Source organism: Neophocaena asiaeorientalis, unplaced genomic scaffold (assembly GCF_003031525.2).
Source record: "Neophocaena asiaeorientalis asiaeorientalis breed wild unplaced genomic scaffold, Neophocaena_asiaeorientalis_V1.1 scaffold381, whole genome shotgun sequence".
Classification (NCBI taxonomy): domain Eukaryota; kingdom Metazoa; phylum Chordata; class Mammalia; order Artiodactyla; family Phocoenidae; genus Neophocaena; species Neophocaena asiaeorientalis.
In genome coordinates this window covers 2,943,255-2,960,765 of record NW_020172812.1, presented here as the reverse complement: position 1 = coordinate 2,960,765, position 17,511 = coordinate 2,943,255, and the positions used below count along the sequence as shown (strand labels likewise).

The following is a 17,511-nucleotide window of genomic DNA, read 5'->3' as shown; positions in this document are numbered from 1 at the left end:
AGTGCATTCCTAAATAAATATCAGCGAATGGGTAGCTAATCTCGTGGGTGCTGGGAATATGTCAGAGAAGGTTTTCATCATTGTTTGGGCATGAACAGGGCAGAGAGGCCACCTGATCTAATGATTAAACAATGTCATTTAACTACAAAGCCCTCGACCACGGAGAAGTGACTTACTGCACAGTATAGTCCTGGGTAAGGCAGCAAAAGGACAGGAGAATCTGTAAGGGCCCAAGATGGTATCGGTTCTGCTAACAGCCGTTCAGCACTATATATGTATAGTATATATAGTACCCACTCCTTGTTCATTATTCATGGAGAAGACACCATTACCTGATTGTTGATGCTTCAGACTGAGATAAATTGGGTTTTCATAATGTAATTCGATGTATCATTGGTAAGACTGTGTCCTTACGACCCAAAGTGATCTTCTCCCCCAACAACAGACATACCCCAAGTGTGGATTGTGAACAGTCCCTAAAAACAGGTGTTCATTTTTAGTAGAGGTGTGTGTATATTTTCCCCAAGGGTTTACTAACTGAAAATCACATTTCCAAGACCACGTATAAGGGACAACTGCTCCTTACCTCCTTCTGGATGAAAGGAATTAGGCTTCCTGGCACAAGTCACAAGGTGGACTACCGGTAACTCCCAAGCATTAAAGACTGAAAAACTCAGATTTTGAGAAATATTAATAACTACTGGGTGAGAGATGAGAAAATTCTGCCAAAGGAAATGCATGTAGCCTTGCATGGAGGAAATGCATGGAGGAGTGAGGACGTTCCTCTCTCTCTGATGTTGAAAGACTTCGGGAGAGGCAGACAAGCCACTGCAACATACAGGCCATCTGGAGCCCCCTTGTGCACGGGCACAGCCTACAGACTTGAGCAACTGTTGATGCAGACTCTGGACATGAGATGCCTGGCTGAAGTGATGAGCAACAATCAAGAAGAAATTTGTGGGCTTCCCTGGTGGCGCAGTGGTTGGGAGTCCGCCTGCCGATGCAGGGGGTGCTGGTTCGTGCCCCAGTCCAGGAGGATTCCACATGCCATGGAGTGGCTGGGCCCGTGAGCCATGGCCACTGGGCCTGTGCGTCCGGAGCCTGTGCTCTGCAACGGGAGGGGCCGCAGCAGTGAGAGGCCCGCGTACAGCAAAAAAAAAAAAAAAGAAGAAGAAGAAGAAATTTGTGAGACCTAGACCTTCCTTGGGGAGCCTCAGTAATACTTAGAAAGAGGGTCACACATCAGGACTTCCCGCTGTTATGGACAGGTGACAATGTAATGACAATTACATTAAGCAAATGTGACGTCACAGCACTCTAACGGTTGGGGGAGGGGTGTACCTATTTGGTTTGGCGATAGGTTGCCATGGATATACTGACTGACTCTTGAGGACATTTTATCTGAAAACCTGACCTCCCCCTTGGGGTCCAAAAGTTCTTTTACATGTCCGGAGGTACACCTAGAACGAGGTATGGCTTGCTTTACAAACTGCCATTTTAAGAGTCTATAGACATTTTTTTCTTGGGGGAATCCAAAAATAATCACACTGAAATTAAAATACCTATTCTAATTCAAGGATTCTATAAATTTCTCTGTATGTTCAGATGAAGATGACCTTCTTTGTCCCATATTTTTTCAATGCTATTAGAAAAAAAAATGTACTCATTAGGCTACGTATTATTTATTGATGCTCAAACTGCTCTTCCTTGAAGCTCACAGAAGATTTTGGTCGGCCCACTTCCTAAATAAAAAGGTCAGAGCTAGAGGCATACATTTTATTTTTTGTTTGTTTGTTTGTTTTATTTTATTTATTTATTTTTGGCTGCACTGGGTCTTCGTTGCTGCGCATGGGCTTTCTCTAGTTATGGCGAGTGGGGGCTACTCTTCGTTGTGGTGCGCAGGCTTCAGTAGTTGTGGCTCGTGGGCTCTAGAGCACAGTCTCAGTAGTTGTGGCACATGGGCCTAGTTGCTCCGCAGCATGTGAGATCTTCCTGGACCAGGACTCGAACCCGTGTCCCCCGCATTGGCAGGCATATTCTTGACCACTGCGTCACCAGGGAAGTCCTAGAGACATACATTTTAATGCCTCGTGCTGAGAACTGTTCTAAACCTGGGTTTCTGCAAGTTTAATTTCCAATAAAGACAAATATCTCTTAATTTTAGCTTTCTGGTGTAAATAATTCAGAGAGCCCAAGTTTGAAACAGAATCGTGGGTGCTCAATTCTTTTCTATCCACAGCCTCAGAGATCCCATCTTGGTGGCCAGTTTGAGGTCTTTTCTAATTAGCAGCGTAGAGAAGCTGACAGCTCCATTGGACATTGGATCCACCTGCCCCGTCGTCTTTTGGCTTTAGAGTCGAGGACAAAAACTCAAAACCTTTGTGCGTTTAGATAGAATTCTCATTACATTGCAGCTAAAAGGTGGAGTCCTTGTCCTCAGACACTCCTCCATACAAAGGTAGACACAGAGCGGAAAAAAGGGAAGACCAGATAGGGTAGTGTCATCTCAATGTTACCCAGAGGTATCCCTTCCAATCCTTGGCCTTGTCGTTTTAAATACAAAGGTGGAAGGGACCTTACAAGTTTACAAGATAATGCATCCTAGTGACTTCATATGCTGAAACCAGACCAGCTTGGTTTTGAACCATAGTCTGACCACAGGACAAATGACCCTCAGCAACAATATTACCACCCATCTCACTGGGTTATGTGGGTTAAATAAAATCATGCTTGTAAAGTGCTTAATAGAGTCACAGAGACATTGATTGACTAGAACTAATAGTATAGTATATTATTATTACTACTACTACTACTATATTCCACATCACAGTAGCCAAAAAGAACATTTAAGCAATTCTTATTCTTAAAAAGAAAAGCTTGCCTATGGTAAAGAGGATGCACCTTGAGGTCAGGTGGAAATTTTTCCTCGTATGTGTGGTTCAGATTACATCAGAATTGTTCAGATTCTGTTTTTATTTAGGTACTAATACGCTGGAGAATGTTGAAATCCTGTTCATGTAGTTTGACAATGTAACCCCCACTGAGAGGACGGGCATTGGAAGACAAAATGTAGTCAGAGCTAGCTGATACTGAGCCCGTCTGGAGGCAAAGTTAAGTAGGAATAGACCTCCTTAAACAGTGACTTAAATCAGATGGCAGTTTACGTTTACCTCACTTAGGAGAAGTGTAGACATAGTCCAGTGTTGGAATGGACACCACAGAGTTACTATGGGCCCATTACCTTTTCAGCTCTCTGGTCCACCATGCCTATAGTGCAAGCCTTATTTTCATTGTCCAAGATGGCTGCCGGAGCCATCACATCTCATTCTAAACAATAGAATTTTGAAAGGGAAAGAGAAAGACATTTTCCCCCTTTGTAGGGAAATAAGTTCTATACTTTCATATCTTTCCTTCTAGGTTTTACTGGTCACACACTCATCCTTAACAGTGAGGGAGTCTGGGAAATATAGTCTTTACTCTGAAATAAAAATTTGGTTCCCTTACTAAGGAAAAAGAAGATATTGGTGAGTTGAAGGAAGCTAAAATTTCCAGTCACACTAAATTCATTCTTCTTCTCTGAGTATTCTCTATCTCTCTCTCATTTCATTCCTGGTTTTTTCCTTTTTTTTTATTTCTCAACATTCATTCTACTTTTCTCTCTATATTCTGTACTTTCAACTTCATCCATCTCAAAGACTTCAACTGCAAGTTTGTGTGAGGCTAGGAAGGTGTTAAGCGAGCTGGTCTGTGGTCCATTTCTCTCCCTGTTATCAGAAGGATGCTCCCAAGGTGCAAAGGCAGGTGGCCCAGTCTAATCTCCTTGTAAACCTGTTGATCACTGGATCTTCTGGAACCAGTTAGTGATTTTATGTGAAAAGAGTCCTTATCAGTAAAATTCTCTTAGCAGGATATCACTGTTTCAGGATTACTTATGTTAAATAAAACTAGAGTCTGTGCATTTATGAGTCATGACCTCTAAAAAAGTCAGAAAATCCCTATGATAAAAAAAAAAAAGAAGAGTTATTTCAGAATTTAAATATCCCCTACCCAGTGAGGTGACCCACAAATCTCATTTAGAGACCTCATATTTTATATGGGGGCAAAGACTAGGTCTGATATGGGAAGAAAGGACCTAGGTAGCCACCAGATTGTCCTAGAAAATCCCTCCTTTACCTAAGCCTCTGGATTTCTTGAGACTTGAGATTGTTAGTAAACCTTGATACTGAAAAAGAGCTCTAATCTGTGAGTCTAATTTGACAAACCGATCCTTTGTGATAGTTCAGTGTGAATGGTAGCCACATCTATCTAACTTCCGATTATCTCCTAAATTCCTCCCCAATATTCCTAACAACTTGCTGGATATAGCTAAATATTTTATCAGTACCTCAAAATCAATATATCTAATTCTTGCTGGATATAGCTAAATATTTTAGCAGTACCTCAAAGTCAATATATCTAACCTCTTATCTTCCCCCTTAAATCAGTTCCTGCTCCTGAATTTCCAGCCACCCAACCTCAAAACCTCAGTATCATCCCTTCCGTCTCCTCCTTCCTTGTCTCCAGTAACACTTTAAAACCTTCACTCCATCCATCTCTTCTTTTGTATTTTTACTCCCTTCTAATGACCTATCTTGTTCTAGTTCTTCTGAAAAAAATTCTTCCAACATATTAATCTTTCTATAGTACTCTTTGACACATACAAAGGACTTTTAGGGAAACATGGTAAAGGAGACATAGGATCATAAACCTAATGATATATATCACAACCTCATACATATATATGTAGGTATATATATGTGTGTGTGTATATATATACATATATAGTGTATCCTTTCAAAGTGGTACCATGAACAAGGTGAGTAGATGAAATTTTGAAGAATCATACAAATATGGCCCACTGTGAAGGAAGCACATACTGTGTGTGGGAGGTAGACATCTTAGAGAAACAAACTAAAAATTCCTTTATGTGTTAAAAGCCTTTTCCCACTACTATGTATGATGACATACCAGAAATGAGGAAAACTGCCAGGATTCACCATTTTGTTTTTCACCAACTGGGAAGAAGTCAGGAGAGGATTGAAGAATGATCACCCCAGGTTAATATATCCAAGAACAAAAAGTGACTTTACAAAATGGAAAGAGAAAATTAAAAGTCAGACAAGAACTTGTTTTTGCCTCTTATGGGGTGGGTGATCCATAGGAGATACGCATGATCCCCTTCTTCTACTAGAATTCATAGTGCTGTGGTTGATACTCTGTCAGCTAGGGAATTATCAGGAAGAAGGGGGTTGGGGAGGGGGGCTTGTTCTTAATAAAGCACAGGCTTGTAATGGTACAGACAGGGCTAAGAAGAACCAACCAGGGGTAGTGAGCTCCCTAAGGCCAGCAGCAAAGGCAGCCAGGGTCTCCCCTAGGCCTAAAGGAAAGGGGAGGAGCAGTACCCAAGGGGACCAACAGCTATAGAAGGTGGCCCCTGACATCTGGAAAGTTGGGAGTCAACTGAATAAATCCCCATCTTCACTCTGTTTTATCCTCTGACCTTCTGTTTGTGCCTGCCATTGACAATCCAACAAGAAGCTAGGGAAAACATAGTATATGGTTTATCAATGGTATAATCCAAAAGTCAGTCTCTTGGGTTCTAGAACAGGCTAGAGAGAGGAGTCAGAGAAGCAAAGAAGAAATATCCTGCAAGAAAGCCTTCAAGTTCTCTTGATTTTCCCACCAAATGACTGGGAGAGGAGGAAGAGAAGTAGATGGGGAAAAAATCAGATGAAATTGGGAATAATTAATTTGGGGCAGATTATCATTGAAGAAAGTGAAGTTCAATAGCTCTCCCTGAGTTGAGGGAACAAGCCAAAATCCAAGGGAAGGATGGGCACCTGTCTAGCAAGAGTGAATCCCAGGATAAGACTTTAAATAACATAACAGAGGAACTCTCTTGTGGCACAGTGGTTAAGAATCCACCTGCCAATGCAGGGGACATGGGTTTGATCTCTGGTCCGGGAAGATCCTACATGCTGCGGAGCAACTAAGCCCGTGCACCACAACCACTGAGCCCAAGTGCCACAACTACTGAAGCCCATGTGCCTGGAGCCTGTGCTCCACAACAAGAGAAGCCACTGCAATGAGAAGCCCATGCACTGCAACGAAGAGTAGCCCCCACTCGCCACAACTAGAGAAAGCCCGCACACAGCAATGAAGACCCAACACAGCCAAAAATAAATAAATAAATTTATTTTTAAAATAAATAAATTAATAAAATAAAATAATAGAAAAAAGAACCAGCCCAAATAGTCCTTACTTTCCATCCTCAGCAAAGCAGAACATGGAGCACAAATGATCTAGTTGAAGCTCAGATGGAAGAAACTAACAGAGAGGGCATAGAATCAAGGGAAATTCACCCATATGGCATTCGGGCAGTAGGGCTGGTTCTGCCCAAGGTGAGTAAAATGAAAAGAAAAAACAGGACAACAGTGCACATTTATGCAAAAAAAAGAAAAAAAAAGGAAGGAAGAAAGAGGAAAAGAGAAGAAAAAGAAAGAGATCCTGCAAAAGAGAGATGAATAGTCTGCTCTGGAAGAAATAAATATCACAGTAAAAACAAAAGGAAATAAACACAACAAATGCTGGAAATCTTAAGTACAGAGAGAGAATATGGAAACCCTGAACCAAGAAATACATTTGTCAAACATAATGAAATAAATAAAACAAAATATTTCAGAGCTAAAGATATTTTACACTTTCAACCAAGAGTAAAGCTCTACTCAGGGAAAAACTCACTCCCTTAATCACTTACAAGACACAAAAAAGAAAAAATAAAAGAAATGTATACTCAACTCAAGAAGATATGAAAAGGCCAACAATATTAAAATGAGGAGAGCAGAACCAAAATAATTAATATAAGAACAGAAAGTAACAAACAAGAAGAGAAGCAAAGCATTTGACTTGATAAGTAAATTTGCCTTGTGATTTCCAGCAACCAAATGCCCAGTCTCCTTGAGACCCATCATTAAGGGACAAGAGCTGGAATTGTGTCGTTTTTTTTTTTTTTTAATTTTTGACTGCGTTGTGTGTTCTCTGCTGCGTGCGGGCTTTCTCTAGTTGTGGTGAGCGGGGGTTACTCTTCGTTGCGGTGTGCAGACTTCTTATTGCAGTGGCTTCTCTTGTTGCGGAGCGTGGGCTCCAGGTGCGCAGGCTTCAGTAGTCGTGGCATGCGGGCTCAGTAGTTGTGGGGCACGGGCTTAGCTGCCCCGCAGCATGTGGGATCTTCCCGGACCAGGGCTCGAACCCGTGTCCCCTGCATTGGCAGGGGGATTCTTAACCACTGTGCCACCAGAAAAGCCCTGGAATTGTGTCTTATTCGTTTTGTAACATCACAGTCTAAGACAATATATGATTATTAAATAATTGTGTGAAAGAGTCCTGAGTGTCCAGGTTATAAGGAGAGAGACCATCTCTGGCTTCTTGGATGAATTTTTGCCACATGGATGAGGGCTGGGGCCACTGAGAAGGCACAGGATAGAGACTGGGTGAACCACAAGGCCTCCAGAGGTGTCTTTATAAGAAAAGTGCCCAACAAAGACCTGTTGATTTAATTCCATTCACATGTGTGTGACTCTTCCTTCCTGCCATCTCCATTTCTACCAGTGCCCACTCCAGGCTGTGCTTGTCTTGACCTCCCTCCAGGCAGGTGTTCTTAACCAGTTCAGGGGCCATCAACACGGATGGAAAAAAATGCATTGTTATTCTCACTAACCTGCAACTAAACTTTAGCATTTCCTGCTATTATGACATAGGTGACAAACCAGTCTAGCATTAGCAGTCCCTGAAACTGCCCCCAGGAGAAATGACAGATATTTTATACTACATTGTAGTTTGGGAAGAGATCTCAAAATGTCATTCACATTCATTACTACTTCAAAATTATGGTAGTTATTAGCCTTGATCTTAATCTTATAATTTAAGGCCTTAAATAAAGGTTTTACATAAAGAAATTTAATATAAATATTCATACAATCGTACTATAAACTTTTAAAATATTTTGATAAGTGTGTGTCCATGTAATTGACTTCTTTGGCATCCCTATGTATTTTATTTAATACATTTGAAAACATTGTTTTTCATGAACATGAATTTCACTCGATGCCAAAAGCACCCACGACACTCAAAGGTTAAGGACTCTGCCTCAGGGTCAACCGCTGAGGGTGAAAAAAACTTCTCAGAGAAGGAAAAAGAAAAGTGGGACTTGTGCCATTCTCAGGTTTTGAGAAAAATCTAATTAACTCAAGAGACGATTTATCACTTAATGACTGGACTGAAGGAGGCAGGCATTTATTTGGTTTACTAGCAAGCACGTGGAAGACCTAGGAAAACCGTCTAAAGGCTGCAGTGCAGAAACGATCACAAGCTTGAGCCCTAGAGTGGAACTTCTTCAGTTCAAATCTCAGCACACTGTTCGTTCCTTGCATGACTTTGAGTAGCACTCTGAGCTGAGACTCGGTTTCCTCATCTGTAAAATGAGTCAGACTAGCCCCCACCCCTCCCCCTGCCTTGGAGGGCTTTTGTAAGGACTGTGCAAGACCATCCCTGTAACCTGATCAGCTCAGCCCACTACGTATTGTGGAGGCCCCTCGCTGCTGGTATTAAAGTCAGCCAAATGTGTTTTCAACAACTTCCTCCTCCGCATCTTTTTTTAAATTTTTTCCCCTAATGATGAGATGCGTTCCTCACCCCATCATACAGACCAGCTTCCCAACACTACTTTCTGTCTCTCCTTCTCTCCTCCCCCTCCTTCCATCAGAACTCACTCTCAGATACGGCTGCAATATTACTTACATCTCTTGAGTGTTATTCAGTGTTTGGTTACCTCTTCTAGGGATGACAAGCCTATCATTGGGTGAGAAGCCTTTTCCCCCCGGCAAAAATCAATTTTGGTTTCCCGAAGTAGATAAAGGTAATATTTCTCTTCCCATGTGGAGTGCTTGCCCTCTGCTTCTCTAACCCCACTTGTCCTGTTCAAGTCTGACTTGTTCACAAAGCTCCTCACCTCTCACCTTCACTTCTGATGCCACTGAACTCTGAACACATACGCCTGCCTTCCATCTGGACACCCAGCCAAGCCTATTTTCTTTATCTCTCTCCTCTGCTTTTCTGGGGCAGGGCAGCTGTCCTCAGGGACAGGGGCCTGCTATCTTTTCTTTTATATTCCTAGGGACCCCCAACTAAGCATTTAAAGAAAGAGCAGCTGTAAACATTTTTTAGGAGTTCTTCCCTAAAACCTCCAGATCTCCATGTCTGTGCAACGAGTGTCCAGTGGTAGGATGAGTGAAACTTATCTTGCAAAGGAACCAGGAATATTTCTGCTAAACTCTTTAAGGGTCTCCAGAGAAGGGCCAGACTGGAGATGAACAGTCACCTCAAGGATTCTTGGAAAGGATCCTTCTCTTTCCAAGATTAATGCTCCTGCACCCATGTATGCTGTGGTAGAAAAACTCTGGACTGAGCTTTGGGGTATAACCCTGGCTCTTACAGTGACCAGATATGGGACCTTGAACTTCTCTTCCCCTCTCTGGGCTTCAGTTTCATTACCTGTAATATGAATGATTGGAATTTGATATTCTCACACTCTAGGAAGGAGAGCTGGACTCATTCTTTCGTGGACACATTCCAACATTTATCATAGTTTTCAAGAAACAGGACGCGTGTTCATAATTTTCTGTCAGTCTCACAAATCCTTCAGCATTCTTTTCCACAATGAGCATGGAACTTGTTTCACACTTGAGGGCTTGCTGTGGTGACTGCCATTCCCATGATGTCTTTGATTTAAGAAATTATTTTTTAAACGTATACTCACTCATTAGGCAAAACCTCCCAAAGCTTTGTTCAAAACCTGCCCTTCTCTTTTACTTTAGTTCAGGAGATGGTTTGATTTTATAAAACAATGTTTTTATTCTTCTGTACTGGACAATGTGCATATCCCTTTGCATGCATTAGAGAACAGAAAAGAAATACATAAGCACAAGTGCCACCTTGTTGGGTTTTCCACCACTTTTGGGGGAAGCCATTGGCTGGCCAGTCCACCGCTCAATTCAATGAATCAGCCACTAATCTGAAAGAGGCGTGGTACCTTCGGTTCATCTCCTGGCTCACTTTCCACGTGCAGACATTGAGCCTGCTCAAAGGTTTAGCTTTAATTAATGTAACAGGCATAAAGTGGTCCTCAGATTTCCAGTCTTGGCACTCAAATGCTATGGTTTTACCAAAGCAGACTTATAGGAAGAAAATATAAATCACTTAAATCTCTTTAGGATGGAGAGAAGTTTGTAGGCAAGAAGAACATGAAATATTATTCTCAGAATTCGTACGATCATGGAATCAGCATCTATTCAGTGCTCACTCAGAAAACCATCACATTGTAACTTGGAAAAGGATGGGGGAGAGCAGATATTACAGGAACACTATGGTCAATGATTATATATAGAGATTGTTTTATTTCACTTGATAACAACACTTTCATTCACTGTACAATCACGAACAGACACAATATCTAGAAATATTATAGACAGGCAAACACGTGAAAATTTGATATTTTAGGCTGAAAATCAGGAAGAGGTTTGGTTGTCACATGTAAAAAATTCCTATTTAATACAGTCAACTCATGTTTAGTATTCCTAATGGAAAAGATGAACATGACCACAAATTATATCATTTGATTATTGTTCAGTCCAAAAACTAACTTTCCTAATTTTAGAATGCAATCTGCGATTTTATTTAAAAAAAAAATAAGAAGAATTACCTTCCAAAGCATGTTGGCTTTAGGCTAATATTTTAATTAGTTTTTATCCTCTGAGAGTATTCCGGTTAAACCATAGGGTAAGTCTGCTGGATGATGAATAAGAAGAAATAAATAGGTTTTTGAAATGTGCCTTCCAGGGAATACAGTAACTATTAGAAAAATAAACTTTGTTGTCAATAAAGAGTTGACTACGTTTGGAGGGGGAAACACCATACCCATGTCACTTAAATAGCATTATAGATGTACTGCTCTAGAATTATTTAAGAAGTAAAGGACGAATCTGCTCTATAGCTATACACACTCATGAAAATAAAACCAGACTATGAAACAAGTATCACATAGCCCAGATTCACACTGGTTAGGAACAGGCATGGTTGACACGTCCATGATCTCAAAGATGCTCTGATTCTGAAGTTTCTAAAACCCTGAGCTCATCTTCTGCCTGGAGACCAAGCTACCATCTCCTTTTATAATTCTGCCACCAAATTTCACTACCTTGTTGTACCACCATGCTGTTAGGCACATAATGCATACATAGCACTGCTGAGAGGAGCAAGGGAATATTCACACAAAGAATAATGAAAGGGGGACATGGTGAGGTTTCTAGATACATAAGCTAAGGTGACAAGTCTTTCCTTCTCCTGGAAAGAGATACATAAGCTAAGGTGACAAGTCTTTCCTTCTCCTGGAAAGAGATACATAAGCTAAGGTGACAAGTCTTTCCTTCTCCTGGGCTCTACACACAGCTGTTAGTCCATTCTTTTGATTGCTTGCATGGTTGAAAGAGTTTTCCCATATATCATCTCATTGGCTCTTCACAACTTGTTAGGCACATAATGCATACATAGCACTGCTGAGAGGAGCAAGGGAATATTCACACAAAGAATAATGAAAGGGGGACATGGTGAGGTTTCTAGATGCATAAGCTAAGGTGACAAGTCTTTCCTTCTCCTGGGCTCTACACACAGCTGTTAGTCCATTCTTTTGATTGCTTGCATGGTTGAAAGAGTTTTCCCATATATCATCTCATTGGCTCTTCACAACCACCCCATTGGTAGCTATCACAGGTACCATCTTTGTCCCCACCAAGAGGCTTTACCCAGGCCCACACAGGTGATGGAGCCAAGGCTGGATCAGGTATTCTGATCCCAAATTTCCATATTCAAAATTCAAAACACCAAACAAAGGAGGTGGATTAGAAAGAGGGACGAGCCCTCAGTAAGCCTGTAGCGTCACTGAATCTCATTGTTGGGTCCCCCCCCACAACCATTTGTATGTTCTTTTCTTTCCTGGGTGCCCAGGGTGAGAATCAGGACCGAGGATGAGAAGAGAAAGTTGCAGAAAGAGCCAGAAGCCTGCTTTGTATTCTTGCCCCAGCCCTGCAAATGTTAGGAGTGAACTCAAGCCTAGGAACAATCCCAGAGACGGGCTACATCAGTGTCTGAGTAACTTAGATGGTCCAGAGAGACCCTCACCCTACAGACACATGTACCACAGTCTTAGATGCCTACTTAGGCTCCCTTCTGGAAACCCCATTATTCCAGGCTATCTCCCAACGGTTTTCTTGGTTTTATCGTTACTTCTTTTTGCCTATTAAATATCGCCAACATATATAGGTTTCACCAGTGCCTACTCTTTGCACAAACTAGATGTTCAATGAATGTCAGCCACTGGTGATGGTGTCTAATCGCACCCGTTTTAGAGATTCTGAGCTCCCTGAACACAGCGTTGACATATTTGTCCGTTTGCTTTGCCCTATGCAGCACACCGAGTGTTCTTGGTCGATAGCATGTACCTAAGCACACTGCTCAGGGTCCCAAAGGTCCTGTCCTGGGGTTATTTCAGTATGATGCAGTCCACCTCTTCGGTGGCAGGCACCCCCGTGGTTTTGAGGTCAAGGTCCCCACTGGACTTACTCCCGCTGTAAGAAGCCTTCCAGTGGAGCAGCATCTTCTTGAAGTACTTCACGGTGTTGTTCTTGACGGTCACGAAGCACACGGTGTTGACCATGCTGTTGCTCATGGCGATGCACTCAACCACATAGAAGGCCGTGAGGTAGTGCTTCTCCTTCACAAACACGGTGGGGAAGAAGTCACGCACGATGGTAAAGCCGTAGAAGGGCGCCCAGCACAGCACGTAGGCGGTGAGGACGCACATGAGCACCAGGACCGTCTTCCGGCGGCAGCGCAGCCGCTTCCGGATCTGCTCAGTCTGGAAACCAGGGACAGCCTTGAACCAGAGTTCCCGGGAGATCCTGGCATAGCACAGGGTCATGGTGACCACCGGGCCCACGAACTCAATGCTGAAGATGAACAGGAAGTATGACTTGTAGTAGATCTGCTGGTCCACTGGCCAGATCTGGCCGCAGAAGATCTTCTCCTGGCTCTTGACAACGAGGAGGACCGTTTCAGTGGTGAAGTAGGCTGACGGTATGGCAATGAGGATGGACACCATCCACACCAAGGCAATCAAGCCAGTGGCTGTTTGATACTTCATGCGGGGTCTCAGCGGGTGGACAATGGCCAGATATCTAGGACAAGGACACAAATGGGATCAACCACTGTGGTAAGGAAGTGCTGGAGGATGATGTTATTTTTGCAACATTGAGTCACAAATGGTAGGTGTGGAGGGAAAGAGCAGTGTTATGTGGGCTTCCAGGAAAGGCAGACTTGAATGCCAGCTCCAGCTACACCTCTTACTAGCTGTGCAACCTCAGGCAAGTTTTTTGTTTATCCATTCTATATGTAAAAGCTTACATCTGCTAACCCCAAACTCCCAATCCATCCTTTCCACACCCCGCCACCCACCCCTTGGCAAACACAAGTCTGTTGTCTATATCAGTGAGTCTCTTCTGTTTCTGTTTCATAGATAAGCTCATTTGTGTCATATTTTAGATTCTACATATAAGTGATATCATATGGTATTTGTCTTTCTCTTACATAGTCACTTACTGTGATAATCTCTAGGTCCATTCATGTTGCTGCAAATGGCATTATTTCATTTTTTATGGCTGAGTAATATTCCATTGTATATATATATACCACATCTTCTTTATCCATTCATCTGTCAATGGACATTTAGGTTGTTTCCATGTCTTGGCTATTGTGAATAGTGCTGCTGTGAACATAGGGGTGCATGTATCTTTTCGAATTAGAGTTTTGTCTGGATATATGCCCAGGACAGGCAAGGTATGTATAATCTCTCTGAATCTCAATTTCCTTATCTGCAAAAGTTTTTGTGTTTGTTTGTTTTTAAAGATTAAATGTGCCAATATAGACACAATTTCTGGCACAGTTTAAAACATGGTATATACTCAATAAATGGTAACTATTATTATTAAATGTAGTAATAACATCTCCTATCGGTTTCTAGCCTGGCACTGTTCCCAGGTCCTTCCTGTTTTCAGGGCCATTCATCCTAATTACCCCACAGCTTAGAGCTAAAAGGACCTGATAATTCCAGAGTTGTTGGGAGGATTTGCCCTCTCTGATAGAAACAGCTTTGCCTTCATTCCACATTTTTAAAAACATTGCTCTGCATGCAAAGTTGGAGGAAAAGCATGTGACCATTTATCTTATTTTTCAGGTTGAAAAATGGAGCTTAGTGAGAGATGAGTGACTTTCTCAAAGTCAAATACCACAGGACTCTCGATAGAAAACATTTAACCCTATCTCACATGGTTGATGTGAAAATCAATTGAGAATATACACGAACTTGTTTTTTGAACCACAAAGCAACAGACAGTAAAAGATATTGCATTTGTTCTTTCCCTTAAAACCACACTGCTGTTACCACAGTTGTCCAGAAAACAAGAGAGAGCATTTTCCGGGGGATGTGAGTCATTCGTGCAGTATGAAAGCCTCCTTCCCAGAGAGAGTGCACATACTTAGACAGAGAGCTCTGGTTTCCTGGAAGACGTTCTGTGTGTGGCAGGGGGTGGAAGCAGGAGAAGGAGAAAGATGGCAAGTGAAGTGGGAGGGAATGACTAATCAACACTGGAGATAAACACATCCTCACGTGTCCACAGCTTATCCCTGGGAAAGCCAAGGGCAACCGTGACGGAGGCCTGAAGGAAAGCCAAACAATTCTGTTCCCTTCGCAGCTGATCCCTTTGAGGTCATCTTACTTGGGATTTTGACTGGAAGAGGAGGGTCATTCTTTTTTTTTTTTTTTTTGTCATATTCCTGCTGTTTCTGTCCTTCCCGCAACACAGACAGCCAACCCCATTGAGTGTCATATGGAGAGTTCAGTGGCACAAGACTTCTGCTGTCTTGTAGCTACCAGCTGTTAGATGAAGTTGGATGGGTTGGGTCCACCCTCTGGTCGCCCATCTGGCTGCTTTTCATGCTCCGCCACCAGCAACAATCCCTGGCACTCGCCAGTCTCCCAGGGTGGATGCTGAGGGTGAAATGGGAATGTCTGCTGGGTGTTGGCAATGCTTTTGTCCGTGCACATGAAGACCACGCCACTCTTGCTGTATGGAGGGCACCAAACCTGCTCTGAACCATAACGAAAACTAAGAGTTTAGAGCTTTTGCTCTCACCAGCTCTCTCCCTCTCTATCTACCCCACCGTGTTCTGTTGATTACTCTCTCAAAGAATATTTCTGTATTCATAATTGCTTGCTATATGAACGTTCACTATATGATTCTATTCCTTCTTTTCCCACTAGTAATTTCCCAAGTCTTTATGATATTTTCAAACTCAGAGTGTTTTTCCAATGAACACGTAGGGGAGAATGCTGATCTAGAAGACCAAGAATCTACTCCAGCTTTGCCACAAACGTGCTATGCGAATTTTTCATTTTCTTAGCCCTGAGGACTCAATTTCCTCATCTGTGACGTGGGAATATCAAGTGCCTTACCAGGCTCACAGAGATACTGCGAAGCTTCAGCGAGACACTGCACATAAACAATAGGCTATTAAAGTACAAGGAAAAACTCTTAGTATCCTAAAATGTATTTTTAGAGCTATTCTGTATAGCAAGAAATTTTCTTTCACCTGCTACTGGCAAATCCTGCATTTGCAAGTTCTATGCTACTTTCGATTTTATTGGACCTATTTTATTGGATTTACTAATCTTCACATCAGAATTAATCTGTGATTGCCCATCAGATAGTTAGTTCATCCTGACATCACCCCACCTCCGTCCCCAAAGTTAGCACCAGGAGCTGTGCAAGAGATCTTCCAAATACATTAACCAATAGGCAAATTGCAGAAAACTGTTTCAAGGATTGCCACCAGCCTTGGGTATGCTAGGCTCAGAACTCCATTATTAGTAACAGTTGCTTGACTTTGTAAAGCAACTTACAATTTACAGAGCGTTTTCAAATCCACATTCTCATTAGATAACCCCAACTCATTTGAATAGGTAAGGGAGCAAAGATGCCCACCTTACAAAAGAGCAAACTGAGGTCTGAAGAAGTTAAATAACCTGTCAAAAGCCACGCAGCTAGTAATCGACAGAACCATGATGCAGACCCATCCGGATCTTGCTCCAAAGCCAGTGGGCTCGCCAATACGCCAAGTGTTCCTTCCTTTTCAAACCAGAGCAAGAAATATCTCTTCCTCCTGCCCTTCTGGCATCCTGGCAGCCCCCCTGTTCTTTTCATCATAGTCAGTTTCGACCTATTGATGTTCCAAAAAGGAGTCGGGCGATTGGCAGCTACTTTCCTTAGGAGTATGTGCTTGGCATTGTAGCGTGTCTACCACTACAGTGGTTCAGGTCCAGATCCACTTTAAGAGTCAGCATTTCCCAGAGAACAAAGAATGAAGGCTGCTGGACAAAGAAATGTCCAGCCACTAACCGTGTGATATTAGTGGGCTGGGTGATTGAGCAAAGAGCATTTGAGCTCCCTCTCTGCCCCGGGACTCAGCCCCAGTTCTAATCACGGAAGTGGCGGTCACAGTAGCTACTAGGCGGCTCATGGGATGGGTAGCAAATGTACAACCTGCTTTTTGGGCCAACCAGCCCCAACCAATAAGCTCACCAGGAAGCATGTGGGCTTCCTAAGGCTTGAGTGCTGTCCCTCATGCCTTAGCTGCCTCGTCCAGACAGTACAAGAGAGCTGCCAACAGGCAGGCAGACTGGCCAGGTTCCCCTGGATTCCACATAAAAGAAAGGAGGGACCCCAGTGCCCCATGTGCCTGAGATCCAAAAGATATACCCCGAGGACAGTGCAGGCATCTCCACATCAGAGAAGAAACCCAGACCTGGGGGGACAGAGTCCTCTGAGGATCTTTTGCAGTTCCCTGCTACCCTCAGGTCTGACTCCCTGTGCCTAGATTTTGTGATGTTCTAGAACAGGACCCTATTCTTTCTGATCTCTACTCTTCTACATTCCTTGCCCTGTCCCCCGTGCCCGCCCCCGCTCCCCGGACCTCACTCTCACCTCAAGCACTCTCACCTCTCGGCTTTTGCAAACACAGTTCTACCTACCCTCTTGGCAATCCTTTTTTCTCCTTGCTGATCGTCATTTGTTGAAAGCCAGTGAAAAGTCTGTCTCCTGCATGAAGCCTCCTCTGATTATTCTGTTATGCCACAATCTCCCCCTTCTCTAAATTTCATTTCAAACTGACCCTTTACTTATCCCCTAACTTTCCTGTGTTAGTTCTCACCACCCCCCGCCCCCACCCCGCACTCTGGATGGTAAGCTTCCCAAGAGCAGGGATCTTGCCTTTCTTCTTTTTTTTTTTTTTTTTTTTTTGGCACCGCGG

At 42.9% G+C, this 17,511-nt stretch overlaps 1 protein-coding gene across 1 annotated transcript in view; it reads right to left on the bottom strand.

Moving 5' to 3' along the window:
* Positions 1-12,631: 12,631 nt before the first annotated feature.
* The window catches only part of PROKR1 (prokineticin receptor 1), a 9,362-nt gene continuing 4,482 nt past the window's right edge, over positions 12,632-17,511 (bottom strand). Inside the window, exon 2 of the mRNA XM_024741632.1 lies at positions 12,632-13,325. Coding sequence (XP_024597400.1) covers positions 12,632-13,325 — 694 coding nt within the window. The remainder of the gene's footprint in view (positions 13,326-17,511) is intronic.